Source organism: Sapajus apella, unplaced genomic scaffold (genome assembly GCF_009761245.1).
Source record: "Sapajus apella isolate SASKATOON/1434 unplaced genomic scaffold, GSC_monkey_1.0 scaffold77, whole genome shotgun sequence".
Classification (NCBI taxonomy): domain Eukaryota; kingdom Metazoa; phylum Chordata; class Mammalia; order Primates; family Cebidae; genus Sapajus; species Sapajus apella.
The window spans coordinates 6,596,291-6,613,899 of record NW_022437017.1 but is presented as its reverse complement, the minus strand read 5'-3'; the positions used below and the strand labels follow the sequence as shown (position 1 = coordinate 6,613,899).

At 55.1% G+C, this 17,609-nt stretch overlaps 1 protein-coding gene and 1 long non-coding RNA gene across 6 annotated transcripts in view; one reads left to right on the top strand and one right to left on the bottom strand.

Moving 5' to 3' along the window:
• LOC116532739 overlaps positions 1–17,598 on the top strand; it is a 31,464-nt gene extending 13,866 nt beyond the window's left edge. For both annotated transcript variants that reach the window (XR_004260949.1, XR_004260950.1), the window contains exons 2-3: positions 631–714; positions 17,584–17,598. This is a non-coding gene — a long non-coding RNA (uncharacterized LOC116532739). The remainder of the gene's footprint in view (positions 1–630; positions 715–17,583) is intronic.
• DPP9 (dipeptidyl peptidase 9) overlaps positions 1–17,609 on the bottom strand; it is a 53,558-nt gene that overhangs the window by 22,832 nt on the left and 13,117 nt on the right. For all 4 annotated transcript variants that reach the window (XR_004260947.1, XM_032252187.1, XM_032252188.1 and 1 more), the window contains 7 exons: positions 11,129–11,241; positions 9,116–9,289; positions 8,872–9,040; positions 6,647–6,760; positions 6,086–6,214; positions 3,959–4,020; positions 1,278–1,378 (listed from right to left, as the gene is read on the bottom strand). Coding sequence is in view for 3 of the 4 variants with exons in the window: in XM_032252187.1 (XP_032108078.1) it covers positions 1,278–1,378; positions 3,959–4,020; positions 6,086–6,214; positions 6,647–6,760; positions 8,872–9,040; positions 9,116–9,289; positions 11,129–11,241 (862 nt within the window). In the remaining variant the exon portion in view is untranslated. The remainder of the gene's footprint in view (positions 1–1,277; positions 1,379–3,958; positions 4,021–6,085; positions 6,215–6,646; positions 6,761–8,871; positions 9,041–9,115; positions 9,290–11,128; positions 11,242–17,609) is intronic.

Below are 17,609 nucleotides of genomic sequence, written 5' to 3'. Positions count from 1 at the left end.
CGTTGGCCAGGATGGTCTCAAGCTCCTGACCTTGTGATCCACCTGCCTCGGCTGTAAAGTGCTGGGATTACAGGTGTGAGCCACTGCGCCCAGCCCTCTTTTTACTTTTCTGAGACGGAGTCTTGCACTGTCACCCAGACTGGAGGGCAATGGTGCGATCTTAGCTCACTGCAACCTTGGCTTACGGGGTTCAAGCAATTCTCCCCGAGACTCCCAAGTAGCTGGGATTACAGGTGCATGCCACCAGGCTCAGCTAATTTTTTGTATTTTTGGTAGAGATGGGGTTTCGCTATGTTGGCCAGGCTGGTCTCAAACTCCTGACATCGCGATTCACCTGCCTCAGCCTCCCAAAGTGCTCGGATTACAGGCATGAGCCACTGCGCCCGGCCTTGGGAAGCAGTTTTTCTGTGAAACAGAGCCAGATATTAAATACTTTGGTGGGCCACAGTTTGTCACGGCTACTCAAGTCTGCGACTGACGGTCTGGAAACGGGTTGGTGTGGCTGTGTGCCAACACAACTTTATCCATGGATGCTAGGATGTGGACGTCATGTCACTTTCACGTGGGATAAAATCTTCTGTGAATCCCCTCCCTTCTGACCCCCGATTGCTTAAAAGCATAAATGCCGAGGCAGAGGCAGGCATTAGCCTTGAGGCCAGGAGTTCGAGACCAGCCTGGTCAACATGTGAAACCCCATCTCTACTAAAAATACAAGTTCGAACCACTGTACTCCAGCCTGGGCGACAGAGTGAGACTCCATCTCAAAAAACAATAAATAAATAAATAAATAAATAAGCATAAATGCCATTCTGAGCCCATGGAATATACAAAAACAGGCAGAGGCTAAATTTGCCCGCCGGGGCTTGGCCCCCGTTTAGGGAGGCGGCAGAGCGTTTTCTCCGTGACATGGGTGGGAGGCTGCGGAGTGAGCACAGGGAGCACCTCCACTTTGTGACTCAGTTTTTCTGACTGAGCCTGAGGTCTAGGGACACCTGAGATACCCTCTGTAGGTCTCCTCCCCACTTTGGGAAACTAGATCCGCGTGTCTGGTGGCTCTGGAACTGGGCCTCACAAGTCCAGTGTGTCATCCTGAAACTGGCTGAGGTCAGGAGGGCCCTTTGGACACTGGGCTGAGACCCGTCCTGGAGGTGGCACTGCGGGAAGACATGTGAGCAGATGGAAGGAACGGCACAGAAGGCCGGGAGGCGGCTTCGGTGGCTGCCCAGGGCCCAGGGCCCTGCCTGTGAATTCCTCGGGTCCCAGCCGGAGACACTCACTATTTGCCGTCCCGGGTCCACCCGGCCCTGGCGATGTACTCCACCTTCGGGAACAGAGAGCTGAAGGGCTGCACCAGCTCCTTCTCCTGGGTCGAGACGATCTGAAGGGAAACAGGTGTGGGTCACACCCTGGCCTGCCCAGTGTGACCCACACCTGTTTGTCGTGTCCCCGCAGATTCATATGCTGGAGTCCGAGGCCCCAGGACCCCAGAACGTGACCTTCTTTGAAAACGGGGCCCCTGCAGATGCACTGAGTTAAGGCGAGGCTGTGCGGAGAAGGGTGGGCCCTGACCCAGCAAGACTGCCGTCCTCACAAGGGAGACGTGTGGACACATACAGAGGGAGGCTGTCTTGAAAAGGGACACAGGAAGCAACAGCCACCAAGAAGCCATGGAGAAGGAGCCACCTGCCAGCAGCCTGGTGTTGGACACTGAGCCCCAGAATCACAAGACAGTCAATTTTGGCCATGTAAGCCACCCAGTCTGTGGTAGTTTGTCATGGCCCAAACAAACAACTGCAGGCACCCAACAGGGGCAGGTGGGCTGGGTGAGCCAATGGCAGCACCCCCATGGGTGCCTGGACCCAAAGGCTCTGGTCTGGGCTGTCCCTTAGAGCCAAGTGGCTCTGGGCAAGCACAGCCCCTGGACCCAGGGTTTCCCCACGCATAAACGGGGCTGGCACGGCATCTCCAGGGGATTAAGAGAAAGGGGACCAGGTCCTCCTCCCACCTAAATGGGGCTGGCACGGCGTCTCCAGGAGATTAAAGGGAGAAAAGAAAGGGTGGCGGGGCCTCCAGCGCTACCACTTGAGTGGGTCACCAGCCCTACATCTCCAAGCTGCCTTGTTTGACTGGCACCACCCACGCCCACCTAAGGACTCTGCACATCTGAGAGTGCAAGGAGCCACTAAAACAGTGGCCCACGCCTGTAATCCCAGCACTTTGGGAGGCCAAGGTGGGCGGATCACTTGAGGTCAGGTGTTGGAGAACAGCCTGGGCAACATGGACAGACCCCACCTCTACAAAACCTACAATTAGTTAGGTGTGGTGGTGCATGCCGGTAGTCCCAGCTACTCAGGAGGCTGAGGCAAGAAGATTGCCTTGAGCCTGGGAGGTTGAGGCTGCAGTGAACCGTGACTGCACCAGTGTACTCCGGCCTGGATGACAGTGAGACCCCGTCTCAAAAAACAAGAACAAACAAAACCAAACCCCAGCCTGAAGGGAGGTTTCATGTGGATCACTGGCAAAGCCACTCAGACTGATCGCCTGAAATGTGTCACAATGCTCCTGTCAAGAATACAAAGGAGGTCTGGAGAGCCTAATCGTGTCAAAAAGGATCCACCCTGGCCAGACACGGTGGCTCACGCCTGTAAACCCTGCACTTTGGGAGGCGGAGGCGGGTGGATCGCGAGGTCAGGAGTTCAAAACCAGCCTGGCCAATATGGTGAAACCCCGTCTCTACTAAAAATATAAGATGTGAGACCCACACCTATAATAAAAATGTGCCACCGGGCATGGTGGCAATGCCTGTAGTCCTAGCTACTCCGGAGGCTAAGGCAGGAGAATCGCTTGAACCAGGCAGTCAGAGGTTTCAGTGAGCTGAGATCATGCCACTGCATTCCAGCCTGACGACAGCATGAGACTCCATCTCAAAAAACAAAAAAAAGAATTCAACCCTCCAAATTATGAAAACAGGTTCATTTTATCTTACATGTTTCCCCAAAACACGATGTCCCTTTTGCAAAAGCACACAGGGGCCTACTTGTTTTGTCTCTGGCCTTCCGTCCTGTGGTGCAGGGAAAGCGAGGGTGTCTCTGGATGCCTGGTGTCCCCACTGTCAATTACTCTCCTCTGCCCCAGCCTCTTTCGCCCAGGGCTCTGTCTGTGAGTTCTCCAATGTGACACTACCTAACTTCCTGACACCCTTCTATATCTCATGGGATTTGCAATTTCTGAGAGAACTGATCAGTGAGGGGCTACCGCGGAGCCCCCAGGGGGGTAGGGACGTGAGAGATGGGAGGAATATGCTGGGCTGGAGGCAGCTGGCTAGGAAGGCAGAGGCTGAGGGAGATACGGTCAGAGGTATAATCTGCTGGTGACACCTTTTGCTGACTGATGACACCTCCAGGCTGTGGGGTCCTTTGAGATGACCCCCAGGTGATGAGGACCCTGCTTACTGGATGCTAATGAGGCGGCAGGGAGGGGGGTCCAGAACACTCCCCTCCACACAGTAGCTGACCCGAGGATCTGTCCAAAATACTGGAGGAGAGACGCCTCATCCGAGGTTGGGGTCCCCCAGGTGTTTGCCCCACAGAGTTCTCTGTTCTAGAAACTTGGAGAGAGGGCAGCTCTGGACCCACACATGGCGCCCTCCCCGGGGAGCCTGCGAGTGCTTGCCGAGCCTGTCCTCGCAGGACCCCTACCTGATGCTTGTTCCTTGCCTCAGGCGTGGCCTTGAGTCTCAGGACCCCCTCTGTGAGGCAGGGAGGCCAGCTCGCTATGCTTTATTCCAGACCGCAGGCCCAGACACACGCAGGGATGGCCCATGGCCAGGCAGCAGGGCTGGGGCCTTGGGAGTGCCCCCAGAAGGGAGGTGAGTGATCTGCCCATCCTGCCCGGCTGCCTACCCAGCCCTTCCCCAAATCATCTGGGAGATTCGCTAGGACGCGCCAGGACCCCTTACCTTGCCCTGCGTGTCGACCTGGAACTCCGCCAGTTTCAAGGCGATCTTGGGATTCTTGCTGCCTGCAAAAACCAAAGTGAGGTGAGTGCCAGGCAGACATCACCTGTGCATGCTAAGAGCCAGTGGGGGGGCCTGGGCTCCGGGGTGACGTCCATAGAGAGGTGCACAATGGGTAGGGGGCAGGCAGGAGAAGCCAGGTGTCCCACAGTCAGTCTGCAGGTACCTTGCCCAGCTGGTACAGGCCTGACGCCCCTCAGGCGGGGACCTTCTGACTTTGGGCCTGGGTCGCATTCCCGACAGTGACGTGACATTTGACTTTCTCATTTAGGAACACAGGCCACGCACTGTGCTGAGAGCTGGGGCTTGTGGGGGCCGCAGACACAAGGAAGATGCCATCCCTGCCTTGGGAGAGCTCCAGAGCAGACAGCAAAGCCTGAGGCGTCACGAGGACACCACCAACAATGTGACAAGTGGGATTTGTCCCATGCAAAGCAAGGGAGCCCATGACCACTCGACCTGCACTCTGGGGAGGCCAATGGCGAAATGTAAGGGACCCAAGAGGTTTCTGAAGAGTGGGACCTAGTTCAGGCTCCAAAACAGGGCATGGGCCACAGCAGGGTGGAGAATCCTTATTTTTCTGGCTAGACCTACAAAAAACTCAACTCCAGCCCTCATGGCTCTGGCCCCCAGGGCAGGTGACAGCTCTGAGCCTCCGTGTTCTCATCTGTCAAATGAGGGGGAAGAGACTGCCTTAGCCCATCTGCAGTGGAAGCTCGAAAGATCCCACAGGAAACGTCCATCTAGCATGGCACAGAGCAGGCACTCACAGAGTACCGGCAACCGCGACGCTCCTATGTGCTCCCATGGGGGTGGCAAACCAAGGCCTCCATGCTGATCTGGGCTGCATGTGTGTTCTGTTTGGCTCCAGAGGTCTTTTAAGACAATTGGAAAGATGTTTAAGAATTGAGAGTGGCTGGGCATGGTGGCTCACATCTGTAATCTCAGCACTTTGGGAGGTCGAGACGAGAGGACCACTTGAGGCCAGGAGTTCGAAACCAGCCTGGGCAACACAGCAAAACTCCGTCTCTACAAAATTTTATGTATTAGGTGGGCAACGAAGACTCTGTCTCTACCAAAATTTTATGTATTAGGTGGGCAACGAAGACTCTGTCTCTACCAAAATTTTATGTATTAGGTGGGCAACGAAGACTGTGTCTCTACAAAAAATTTCAATTTTGGCTGGGCACGGTGGTGCACACCTGCAGTCCCAGCTACTTGGGAGGCCGAAGTGGCCGGGTCACTTGCGCCCAGGAATTTGGGGCTGCAGTGAGCCGGGGCCGAACCTCTGTACTCCTCCCGGAGCCACAAGGTGAGACCCAGTCGCAAAAAGAATCAAACAAAAACCACTGTAGTGTGAGGGCCAAACCCAAAGAGACGGTGAAAACCCATCTCCACTAAAAATTCAAAATTAGCTTGGTGTGATGTGTGCCCGTAGTCCCAACTGCTCGGGAAGGTGAGGCAGGACAATCCCTTGAACCCAGGAGGTGGAGGCTTCAGTGAACTGAACTGAGATCACACCACTGCACTCCAGCCGGGGGGACAGAGCGAGATCCCGTCTCGATCCAGCCTGCCTTCTGTTTTTGTATGGCTAAAAATCCTTCTTTAGTTCTGAGATGGTTAAGAAAACAAACAGCACAGGAGTGATAGATTGGCTAACATGAAAATCACATACATCTCAAGGTGAATTATTTGCGATCTAAACTCGGTCAAGTTTTCTTGGCACACGGCCACGCCCATTCCTGGACGTGCTGCTTTTCTGCTCCAGTAGCCGGTGGGGGGCAGTTGCAAGAGAGCCTGCCTTCGACTGGCCCTGGAAGCCTGAGACACCTGTGCCCTGGCCCCTTCCAGAGAGAGCTTGCCTACCTCTGAGCTATGTGATCAGGAGGCCATGGGAAGCCAGGAAGAGGGGGCGTCCCCTCCAGGGCAGAAGCCTTCCCCCTACACCCCCCCAGATGTCCAGAGCACACATGTGCAGTGCAGAAGACCTGGGTGACAGCGCACCTCACCAGCCACACCCCAGAGGCCTCAGACCCCCGGCCCGGCCCCCCACCTGTCCTGGGCACTCACCTGTCCTGGGGTACCGATACGAGTCCGTCTTCCTTTCTTCCAGTGCAGGAGAGGGGACGTGAATGACCTCCACCTCGGACTCATCGACTTCCTCGTACAGGATTCGCAGTGTCTTGAGGCCCTCTGGACCTTGGGTCGGGGGACAGGCAAGATGCTGAGGATGGTGGAGGCGGAGTCCCTGCCATCAGCCTACCCCCTTCTGCAGCACTGCGGCCTGAAGCTGGGCACCGTGGGCTCTCAGGCCGGAACACCAGCTGCGCCATGTGCTACACCTTCTGCCAGTCCCAACTGTGGGCCTCAGGTTCCTGCCTTGTGCAGTGGGAGTCAGAGCAGGGCTACTCCCAGCATAAAATGGCATGGGAAGTGGCCACGCGGCTGAACCGGGTGCCCTCTTAGGGCAGCAGTGATGTCTCCAATCGTAAAGGAACCCTCTACGTGCCGATGCAAAGACCGCAGAGGTCACATGAGGGGAAAGGCATGAAGGGCAGGAAGAACACAGTCTGGTTCCGGTTCCAACAGGACAAGCGCTCGCGGGGGCCGGTTTAGAAATGGCAGGCCTACCTTCCCAGGAGGCTGTGGGGCACCACCAGTACCCGGTGAATCGGTCGAACTCTTCCTGTATGACGAAGGTGGCCACGCCCGCAGACTTGGGGTCGTCCAGGACATTGGATAAACCTAGGCAGAGGGAGGGAGAGCATCGACAAGGGATGAGCAGCCAAGGGACGTCGGGGATGGCCAGGGCCTCCAGGACAGCACGAGAGAGAGGGAGAGGGAGAGAGAGGGGAAAAGACAGAGAGGGAGAGAGAGGGGAAAAGAGGAAGTGAGAGGGACGGGGGTAGAGAGGCTGAGAAGGGGAGAGCTCGGAGCTGACGCTTTCAGGCAGGGCTGCCCCGCCCACACTGTGCACACTGGGGCCACTCCGTCTCTGGGGTGGGGCCGTCCTGGGCATGCAGGGTGTGGAGCAGTGTCCCTGGCCTCCACTTATGCCATGCCACACTAGGAGCATCCACACCCAAATGCGCCAACTAAAAACATCTCTGGGCTGGTCACGGTGGCTCACGCCTGTAATCCCACCACTTTGGGGGGCTGAGGCAGGCGAATCACGAGGTCAAGAGATTGACACCATACTGGCCAACATGGAGAAACCCCGTCCCAAGGCCAGGCGCGGTAGCTCACGCCTGTAATTCCAGCACTTTGGGAGGCCGAGGCGGGCGGATCACGAGGTCAAGAGATTGACACCATACTGGCCAACATGGAGAAACCCCATCTCTACTAAAAATACAAAAAAAATTAGTTGGGCCTGGTGGCACGCGCCTGTAATCCCAGCACTTTGGGAAGCCAAGGTGGATGGATCACCTCAGGCCGGGAGTTCAAGGTCAGCCTGGCCAACATGGCGAAACCCCGTCTCTACTAAAAATATAAAAATTCGCTGGGCAAGGTGACAGGCACTTGTAATCCCAGCTACTCGGGAGGCTGAGGCAGGAGAATCGCTTGAACCTGGGAGGCAGAGGTTGTGGTTAGCCAAGATCGCACCAATGCACTCTAGCCTGGGCAAGAGTGAAACTCCGTCTCGCCCCTGTAGTGCCCGCTACTCAGGAGGCTGAGGCAAGGGAATTCTTTGAACCCAGGAGGCGGGGATTGCAGCGTGCCCAGATCAAGCCGCTGAACTCCAGCTTGGCAACAGAGCAAGACTTCATCTTTAAAAAAAAGAAAAAGGTCAGGTGCAGTGGCTCACGCCTGTAATCCCAGCACTTTGGGAGGCCGAGGCGGGCAGACCACAAGGTCAAGAGATTGGGACCATCCTGGCCAACATGGTGAAACCCCATCTCTACTAAAAATACAAAAAAAAATTAGTTGGGTGTGATGGCCCGCGCCTGTAGTCCCAGCTACTTGCGAGGCTGAGGGAGGAGAACTGCTTGAACCCGGGAGGTGGAGTTTGCAGTGAGCTGAGATCGCGCCACTGCATTCCAGCCTGGCGCCTGGCAATAGAGCAAGACTCTGTCTCAAAAAAAAAAAAAAAAAAAAAGGACAGAAAAAAAAGGTCTCTGGATGTCACTGATTGCCCAGGTTTGGAAAGTGGGGCCCCGGCTTATGGGATGGAGAACGCAGTGATCAGTGACTCAAAACCTGGTGAGCAGGGGAGTGGGGAGAACGCAGAACGCAGGTGAGATACGGCCTTCACTTGATGGGGCTGGACAGGCGGAGTGGAGGGGAAGGCGTGCCGGGGCAGAAGTGCACAGGGGTGCCTGGCAGAGGGTCCAGAGCACTGTGGCTGGGCCGGCGCCTACAGCAAAAAACCACAGAGCAGCTGGGCGTGGTGGTTCACATCTGTAATCCCAGCACTTTGGGAGGCTGAGGTGGGTGGATCATTTGAGGTCAGGAGCTCGAGAGCAGCCTGGCCAACATGGTAAAACCCCATCACAACTAAAAATACACACACACACACACACAAATAGCCGGGCGTGGTGACGGGTGCCTGTTATCCCAGCTAATTGAGAGGCTGCGGCAGGAGAACTGCTTGGTTGCAAGAGGCAGAGGTTGCAGTGAGTCGAGATCATGCCACTGGACTCCAGCCTGGGTGACAGAGTAAGACTCTCAAAAAAATAAAGAAAAAGAAAAGAAAACCAGAGCTGGCAGGAATACCAGGACTTCCTGGGAGACACAGCAGGCACAGACGGTCTGCCCAGGAGGATGGCCTGCTGTCGGGGTGCATGTGGGAAGACCCTGGCTATGGGGACCACGGGGCCTTTCTGGAAGGTGGCCGTGTACAGGAGGGCTGGCCCCACCTTGGTGGCAGAAGGTCAGCTGCTGCTCCTCGCCCGTCTCGATGTTGGCCACCCACAGGTCGCTGTTGTTGATGAAGGAGAAGAAGGCAGGGTCGGCGGGGCAGATTTTGGGGTCCATCCGGGGCCCTGAGCACTGGGTCTTGATTTCCAGCGGCTTCATAGGGGACACCTGGGGACAGAGAGGCCCGGCTCAGGGGGAGGGGCCGCCACGCCGCCCCCGCACGCAGCCAGGGCCGGGGCTCACCATGAAGCCGTTCTTGCCGCCGTCGCGGCAGTGGAAGAGGCTGTTGCTGGCCTGGAAGAGGAAGAGGCCGCTCTCGCTGTGGAAGTCGTAGGAGGTGATGCCGAAGACCCCCAGGCGCTTCCGCTCCCTCAGCAGCTCCTCCTCCCGGGAGTAGACCCCGTGGTGGGGCGTGGCCTGGAAACATACAGAGGACAAGGGGCAGTGTCAGCCAGCAAAGAGTATCCCCCACTGGCCAGGGCAGAGATCCTGGTGCCTGGGCAATGCCGGGGAATCTGCCCGTGGGCCTCACCAGAGAGAACTTCCTGTATTGGGCAGAACTGGCTGCCGGAGCCCATGACCCAGTGGGTGGCCAAAGACTGCTGGCGAACCTGGCCCTGCTGGATGGGCTGAGTGTCCTAGGAGGTGGCAGGGGAGACTCTGGGGCCAGAGGTTTCCTCACTTCCTGAGCTCCCTCCCCATAGACCCTCTCCACGGCAGATGGGGGCCCCTGGGAGGAGCTGCCCCCTGCCCCACACCAACAGAGTACTCTCTCTGGGTCCCCAGTGCCACTCATGTAGCCTCCCCCGACTCCTACCCTGTTCACAATCCCTCCCTGTCAAGAGCTTATGATTTAGTAATCCCAGCACTTTGGAAGGCCCAAGCAGCTACATCACTTGAGGCCAGGAGTTCGAGACCAGCCTGGCCAACATGGTGAAACCCCGTCTCTACTAAAAACACAAAAATTAGCTGGGTGCGCTGGTGTGTGCCAGTAGTCCCAGATGCCTGGGAGGCTGGGGCCGGACAATCCCTAGAATCCAGGAGGTAGAGGTTGCAGTGAGCCGAGATCAAGTCACTGTACTCCAGCCTGGGGGACAGAGTGAGACTCCATCTCAAAAAAAAAAAAAAAAAAAACCAAAACCAAAAAAACAGAATCAAAAGCAGCATAAATACCAAGACACTGGCTGGCTTGGGGACTCAGAGACAGACCAAAGTGAGGGCCACTGAACCAGCATGGAGAAAGTGGGAATGTGTTCTGATCTCAGCCACAGTGTTCATATCTTTATTGTAACATTGTTACATTTAAGCTGTTATGTTATGTGATTTTATTGTTACATTGTTACTATTTTAGGAGATTCACTGTCTCCCAGGCTGGAGTGCAGAGGTGAGATTGGGGCTCACTGCAGCCTTGTATTCCTAGGTTCAAGCGATCTTCCCATCTCAGCCTACCAATTAGTTGTAACTACAAGTTGAGTACCACCAGGTGTGGCTAATTTTATTTATTTATTTTTTTTTTTTAGATGGAGTCTTGCTCTGTCACCAGGCTGGAGTTTGGTGGCACGATCTTGGCTCACTGCAACCTCCACTTCCCAGGTTCAAGCGATTCTCCTGTCTCAGCCTCCCGAGTAGCTGGGAGTACAGGCACATGCCACCGCGCCTAGTTAATTGTTGTATTTTTAGTAGTGATGGGGTTTCACCATGTTGGCCAGGATGGTCTCTATCTCTTGACCTCGTGATCCACCTGCCTCGGCCTCCCAAAGCGCTGAGATTATAACCGTTAGCCACCTCACCCGGCCTAATTTTATTTTTTGTAGAGATGGGGTCTTGCTGTGTTCCTCAGGCTGGTCTCAAATTATTGGGCTCAAGCAATTCTCCTGCCTCTGCCTCCCAATCATCAAACACAAAACCACGCCGACGTGAAAGCCATTTTCCTCCCTCCACCATCCCCAGAGAGCCAAAGCTAGACGAGAGCAATGATTAACCGGTCTCTCTAAAAGGGCCTCAAGCCAAGTTAATTCCCAGTCTTTGGCGATGTTGAAGGTAAGAGGTGCTCTTGATAAGAGTTTCTCTGCGGCTTAAGTACAGGTGGTGGGGAGGAGGGAAGACCCACCCGCCAAAGTCCAGAGGACAGAGGGTTTGCGGGAACTCAGAGCAGGTGGGGCGGGAGAGGCGACCGAAGGTGTGTGCAGCCGGCGGGGCTGGCCTTTGTCCACCTCCTCGCCCACGGAAGGGCCCAGGCCCAAGTGCACAGCTCACCTGGAAGTGATCCAGCATCTGCTTCCAGGAGAGAAGCAGCAGAGCCTCTTTCCGGATCTTCTTGGGAATCTCGGAGTACAGGAGGGAGTTCTCTCGGCTGCCATACGGCATCCCTACGGGGAGAAAGGAAACGCCTAGAACGGGTACCCTGGCTCAGGATGGGGAGACGCCCTCAGCCACGATGCTGGCTCCTTCTACTTCTGGGACATTCTGCCAGGCCGCTGGCGGGACAGCCCTCCTCGAAAGCGATGCATCCTGGGTTTGTGTATGTAGGCAGTAAGGGCCTTCCACCTGAGGTGTTTCTGCCGAATCTCATGGCCTAAATTACTGAAAAAACAGCACGCAGAGGCTGGGCACGGTGGCTATTATCTGTAATCCCAGCACTTTGGGAGGCGGAGGCGGGAGGACTGCCTAAGCCCAGGAGTTTGAGACCAGCCTGGGCAACATAGCGAGGGCCTGTCACCTCCCCCGCCAAAAAAAAAAGAAAAGAAAAGAAAAAGAAATCGCACACAAGAGAACAAGAAGGCCAGTCAGGAACAGGAACCAGATCTCAGCAGATTGGGTTCGGCTCTCCAAGCCCCCACTTTATCAAGGCTTTTGCAGAGGACAAGAATTAAATTGATGTTGAATTAGAGGGAGGGCAAAACTGTCACAAAGGAATGAGGGCCGGGCGCGGTGGCTCACGCCTGCAATCCCAGCACTTTGGGAGGCCGAGGTGGGCAGATCACTGGAGGTCAGGAGTTCAAGACCGGCCTGGCCAACATGGTGAAGCCCCGTCTCTACTGAAAACACAAAAATTAGCCGGGCACAGTGGCACATGCCTGTCATCCCAGTGACTCAGGAGGCTGAGGCAGGAGAATTGCTTGAACCCAGGAGGCAGAGGCTGCAGTGAGCCAAGATCGTGCCACTGCACTTCAGCCTGGGCAACAAGGGGAAAACTGCGTCTTAGTCCGCAGTGAGAGAACAAGATTCTGTCTTAAAAAAAAAAAAAAAAAAAATGGGGAAATGTACACCTAGTCCAGTATTCCCAGCCTTGCCCCGATCACATTCAGGCCTGGACCATCCTCCGGGGTGTGGCCATCCTGGGCACTGTGGGGCTCTGAGCAGCATCTGTGTCCTCCACCCACTCCATGCCAGGGGCACTGCCCAGTCGTGACAACCACACATATCCCCAGACATCTCCCAGTGTCCCTTGCAAGGGCAGAATCACCCCTGACCTCAAACCACTCATTTAATCGAAGCTTCCACAGCAAATGACAGTAGTGAGAGCTGCCACGTGAGGGTTTTGGGTGGGTTACACGAGGTAAGAAACGTAGAGCGCTTGGTGCAATTCGACATCGGCGTATTTCATCAGTAAGCCGCGGCTTTCTGCGTCCGTGAGTCTCTGGGCTTGGGACGGGTCTTACCGTGGAAGGTGCAATCGTTTCTCAGTGACAAAATAACTGCATATCTTCCAATTGGTCGTGTCTTAGATTAATGACAGTACCATTGTCATTAATAAAGGGAATGGCAGAAGCAGGATGGTAATCCCCGAGAAGCCTCGGCTTTCTCTCTCCTGGAAAACCAGGAGGGCCCCTCCAAACATGAGGCTGCCCAGCAGCTCACAAACGATGCAGCGAACAACAAGTCACAGGCAGGCCTGGGAGCCTGGCCCCTCCGTGGGCCCCTCTGCCTTCAACCTGAGTTTCTCCAGGAGGAAGCCTCGGATTGGTGCTGTCCTCTTTTCAGAAACTCCTTAAACTCACCTGCTGTTGTTTTTTTTTTTTTGAGACAGAGCCTCGCTCTGTTGCCCAGGCTGGAGTGCCATGGCGTGATGTCGGCTCACTGAAGCCTCTGCTTTCCAGGTTCAAGCAATTCTCCTGCTGGGATTACAGGCGCCCGCCAGCACGCCTGGCTAATTTTGTTGTAATTTTAGTAGAGAAGAGGGTTTCACCATGCTGGCCAGACTGGTCTCGAACTCCTGACCTCAGGTGATCTGCCCATCTCAGCCTCCCAAAGTGCTGGGATTACAGTCTCGAGCCACCATGCCCGGCCCTCACTTGCTTTTTTAAGAAGGGGAGAACAGGAAGGCCACAAACTCAGTACCTCTGAGATTAGTGCTTAATAAATAATATCTGTGCCGTTTTTATTTGTCGTTACAGGCAGCTGCAGGGTCCCCCAGTTCCCCCTGCTTTCTTTGTGTGTCCTGAATGAAAACCACAGAGTGAGCGCCCTGACCTCTGCGGCCCAGCCAGCTGCAGGGTTTCTTCCTGCAGGCTTGAACCAGGGCCTAGGACATTCCCAGGCACTGATAAACACTGAAAGCCAGCCCCGGCCCCGAGCCAAAACCCTTCAACCCTCACATCCGATTCCACACCCTGATCTTCTTGCTGAGGACACCCCGGGGTAGAAAATGCACTTTTCTCTGATGCCTGTCGCAAGGACGCTGACGCCCACCCTGCGCAGAAAGCCACCTAGGAAATGCTTCGGACTAATCCCCCTGGCATTTACGGTTCCTTGCTTTGGAATCCTAACCAGCCCCATCTCAGGATGGTAGAGGGCACTCCTTTGTCGGAACTCCCCTGCTGCTGCTTCTGGGGTGACTGCAGCTGTGGGTTCAGTGGGATGAGACAGAAGCTTCTCACTATTCACAACAGCAAAGACATGGAATCGGCCTAAATGTCCATCAACAGTAGACTGGCTGAAGAAAACGTGATGGATATTCACCACAGAGTACTATGCAGCCATAAAAAAGAATGAGATCACGTCCTTTGCAGGGGCACAGGATGGAGCTGGAGGCCACTATCCTCAGAAGGCTAATGCAGGAACAGAAAACCAAATACCACGTTCTCACTTTTAAGCGGGAGTTAAATCATGAGAACACACAGCCACACAGACAGAACAGACACTGGGGCCTATTGGAGGGTGGCGGGCAGGGGAGGGAGAGCGGCAGACCAAATATCTATTGGGTACTAGGCTTAGTACCTGGGTGACGAAACAATCTATACAAGAAACCCCTGGGACACAAGCGTGCCTACGTAACAAACTACACATGGACCCCTGAACCTAAAATAAAAGTTTCTTCTTTTTTTGAGAGAGAGTCTTGCTCTGTCTCCAGGCTGGAGTGCAGTGGTACGGATCTTGGCTCACTGCAACCTCTGCCTCCTGGGTTCATGTTATTCTCCTGCCTCAGGCTCCTGAGTAGCTGGGATTCCAGGCACAGGCCACCACATCTGGCTAATTTTTTGTATTTTTAGTAGAGGCGGGGTTTCACTATGTTAGTCAGACAGGTCTCCGACTCCTGACCTCGTGATCCACCTGCCTCAGCCTCCCAAAGTGGTGGGATTACAGGCGTGAGCCACGGCGCCTGGCCAGTTTGTTTGTTCGTTACTGCGAACGTATAGTTGATTTAGTCATATTCTGTTTACAATGGAAACTCTGAGAATTCAAATTAACATCCTTGCCTGTGAGCTTCTCATAGACACCAAAAAGTTTCAGCCTGTGTTCCACATTGTGCTGCTGTGCTTCGTCCAAATAAACCTCCATCAGCCGCTGCCGTCCAGGTCCGTGAAGATTCTATTGCCCACAGTTTTGCTTTCGAAGACCAAGTCCTCAGGACTGCATCATGCACAGCTGTCAGAGTATGGCTCCTGGGATGCTTTCGCTAATTTTTTCTATGGCTTTTCGAGTTGGCTGAGGCAGAATTCTCCTCTGAGCGATACAGACGCCATGCCTCCCACTGAACTTCTCCAGTTTGCGTGCTAGCCGGATTTGGATTTTCTGTTAAGATTTCAGTTGAAGAACAGTAACGAAGATGATAGCTTTTTGACCGCCACCAACTTCAATTGCCTTGGCTGCCGTAACATTCAGCTCTGCGAGCTGAGCCTTGAGGTCCAAGTTCATCTCCAGCTCCAGAATAGCCTGGGAGGTGCTGGACTCGAACTGCCAGACTTGAACTCGTCCAGTTTCTCGCCATTGGGCTTCACGATGTTAGCACTCGAACTGAACGTGGCCTTGTCCTTGCTGAGTGCCAGCTTAGGAAGAGACCCAAATCTCGTTTGTTGTTTTAAAGAAAGAAACAGCAACTTCTGATTGTGGCAAGGAACACAAGTTTCCGATGTGTGATGGAGTGTACTTGTGAAGTACACGAGTGATGGAAAGACGTACTTAAAGAAAAAGATTAGATGAACAGGGTTCCTTTTAAAGCGGATTTACAAAAAATGCAAAGTTCAGTGAGATGTGTACAGGAAGGAGAAAAATCGTGCGGAGAGTTGGGAGTGAGCAAAAGAACCCAAGTGCTGGAAACATGACTCAATCTCTACGAGCCCTTGAAGCTGCCGGGACCCTGACCGTCCGGCCGCCCGTGGGGATGAGAGTCAAGTGATGTGTGATTTCATTCATGTGAAATGCACAAACAGGCCAATCCACAGAGACAGGAAGTGGATTCGTGGTTGCCCGGGGGCTGGGGAGTGATGGCTGATGGGGATGGGGTTGCTTTTTGGGATGGTGGAATGTTCTGGAAGTGGACAGGGCTGATGGCTGCACAATTCTGTGAGTGTACGGCTAAAGGCCACTGAGCTGCGCACCTTCGAAAGTGAAATTGTGCAATGTGAATGACATCTTGATTTTTAAAAGCACCCTGGGCCAGGAGGAGGGATGGGAGGGGCCGGGTGGCTGCGTCCCACTTGGGGCGGCCTGGTCCACGGGGACTCTCCAGGAGAGCTGGAGCCTTCCAAACAGGAAGCCAAAGCCACAGCCTTGTCAAGGACGCTGGGGCCACCTCCCTCCAGGCTGATTAATCAGTGATCACCAAATGGCCCCTGCCAGCACATTCCTCGGGCGAGCTGCTGGTGGCACCATGATGGTGACAACTGGCCTTTGAGGCAAGGGCTAGAGATGACCGCCAAGATCTGTGGATTTCTGCTGACCCGTCCCTCCTCGGACTTCCCTCACCAGGTCTGCCCCTGCAAACACACCGGCTGCCAACCGGCCATCCACCCACGCCCTGGTGGCCCAGGCCTGTGCAAACACCACTTCCTATCACTGTGCACTATGGCCCCAGTGGCTGGCCCAGCAGGGCACTGTGATCCACACAGGGCTGGGGCTCTCCCCTGGATCTTGGCCTGGAGTGCCAGGAGACAGGAATTCCTGCTTTCCCTCCTGAGGGAGTTCCAGAGCTGCCTGGAACCCTGCGGCCTCCTCCAGCCACAGAAGTCACTGTTTGCAGCCGGGAGAGGCCGGTCTGCACGGGACAGGAGCGTATCCAATGCGGCAGTCTCAGGCCTGGAATCTGAGCCGGCCCCAGCCCACGTTACCGGCATTAGAAACTGCACATTTCCCCGCTGGTCCCGCTAGCTGGACACTGGCGGCTTCACCACGTGGATCCGAAAGAGCCCTCCCGGAGGGCCTGTGATTAGCTCCACATGCCCCACAACAAACCTGGTGCCTGCTGAGGACACAGGTCCCCGGAAGGAGCAGAGGGGACGGGTCCTATGCTTTGGGCAGCAGGCCTGGCCTTGGAGTCTGGATGCTGGGCCAGTGCTAAGAAGTGTTGTTATTACTCAGGGGCTGTAGGGAGGCTTGCCCCAAGAATCTGGACGTGATGTGAGCTCACGCCTGCCCCGACAGTGTTAAGTGACAGACTGGATTAGCTGAAGGGTGAATGTCACCCCAAAAGGGGCAACCTGGTTTCTGAGCAGCTCTAGGTACATTCTGGGGTCTCTGCCAAGTTCATGCCCACTAGGTTGGGCCCTCAGCACCTCCTGTATACTGTGAGACCTGCCCGCCCCAGCCCCAGGCGCACACACTAGCCGCAGACAACCCCACAACCTCATCTATGCACAGTCAGTCTGATTCCTTATCCTGGAAATTTGGAGAAAGCTCCTCTGTTTCTGCTGGTGGCTAGAACATAAGGCACGGAATCCTGGGGGCCGTGGAGGGGCTGCGGAGGGCAGGTGAGCAGCGAGGTGGGGTGGATCTGTGGAGAGGTACACACAGACGGATGCCTGGTTTCTGGAAGGCTGCAGTTCCCAGGCACTGCTTCCTGAGGTCCTCAGGGATTTCTGCTCTTGGGTTCCATAACATGCCCCCTCCCTTTACTCCAAGGGGTACTTCGTGGCTCAGCTAGCTTGGAGACTTTCTGTCCCTTTTAGCATCTTCGCGGAGACTTGAATGATGACCCTGACAGAGAGGTGTCCGTATCCTGGAGCTTGGGTGTGGAGGCGATCTTACATAGAGTGACAGGCCTGTGCAGCTGGGATTAAGTGAAGGCCCCTAAGCTGGGGAGATGATCCTGGATTACCCAAGTGAGCCCAATGGCATCATGAGTCCTTATCACAGGGAGGCAGGCCAGGCCCAGTGGCTCATGCCTGTAATCTCAGCACTTTGGGAGGCTGAGGCAGGCGGATCACCTGAGGACAGGAGTCTGAGATCAGTCTGGCTAATGTGGCGAAGCCCCATCTCTACTAAAAATACAGAAATTAGCTGGGTGTGGTTGCACGCG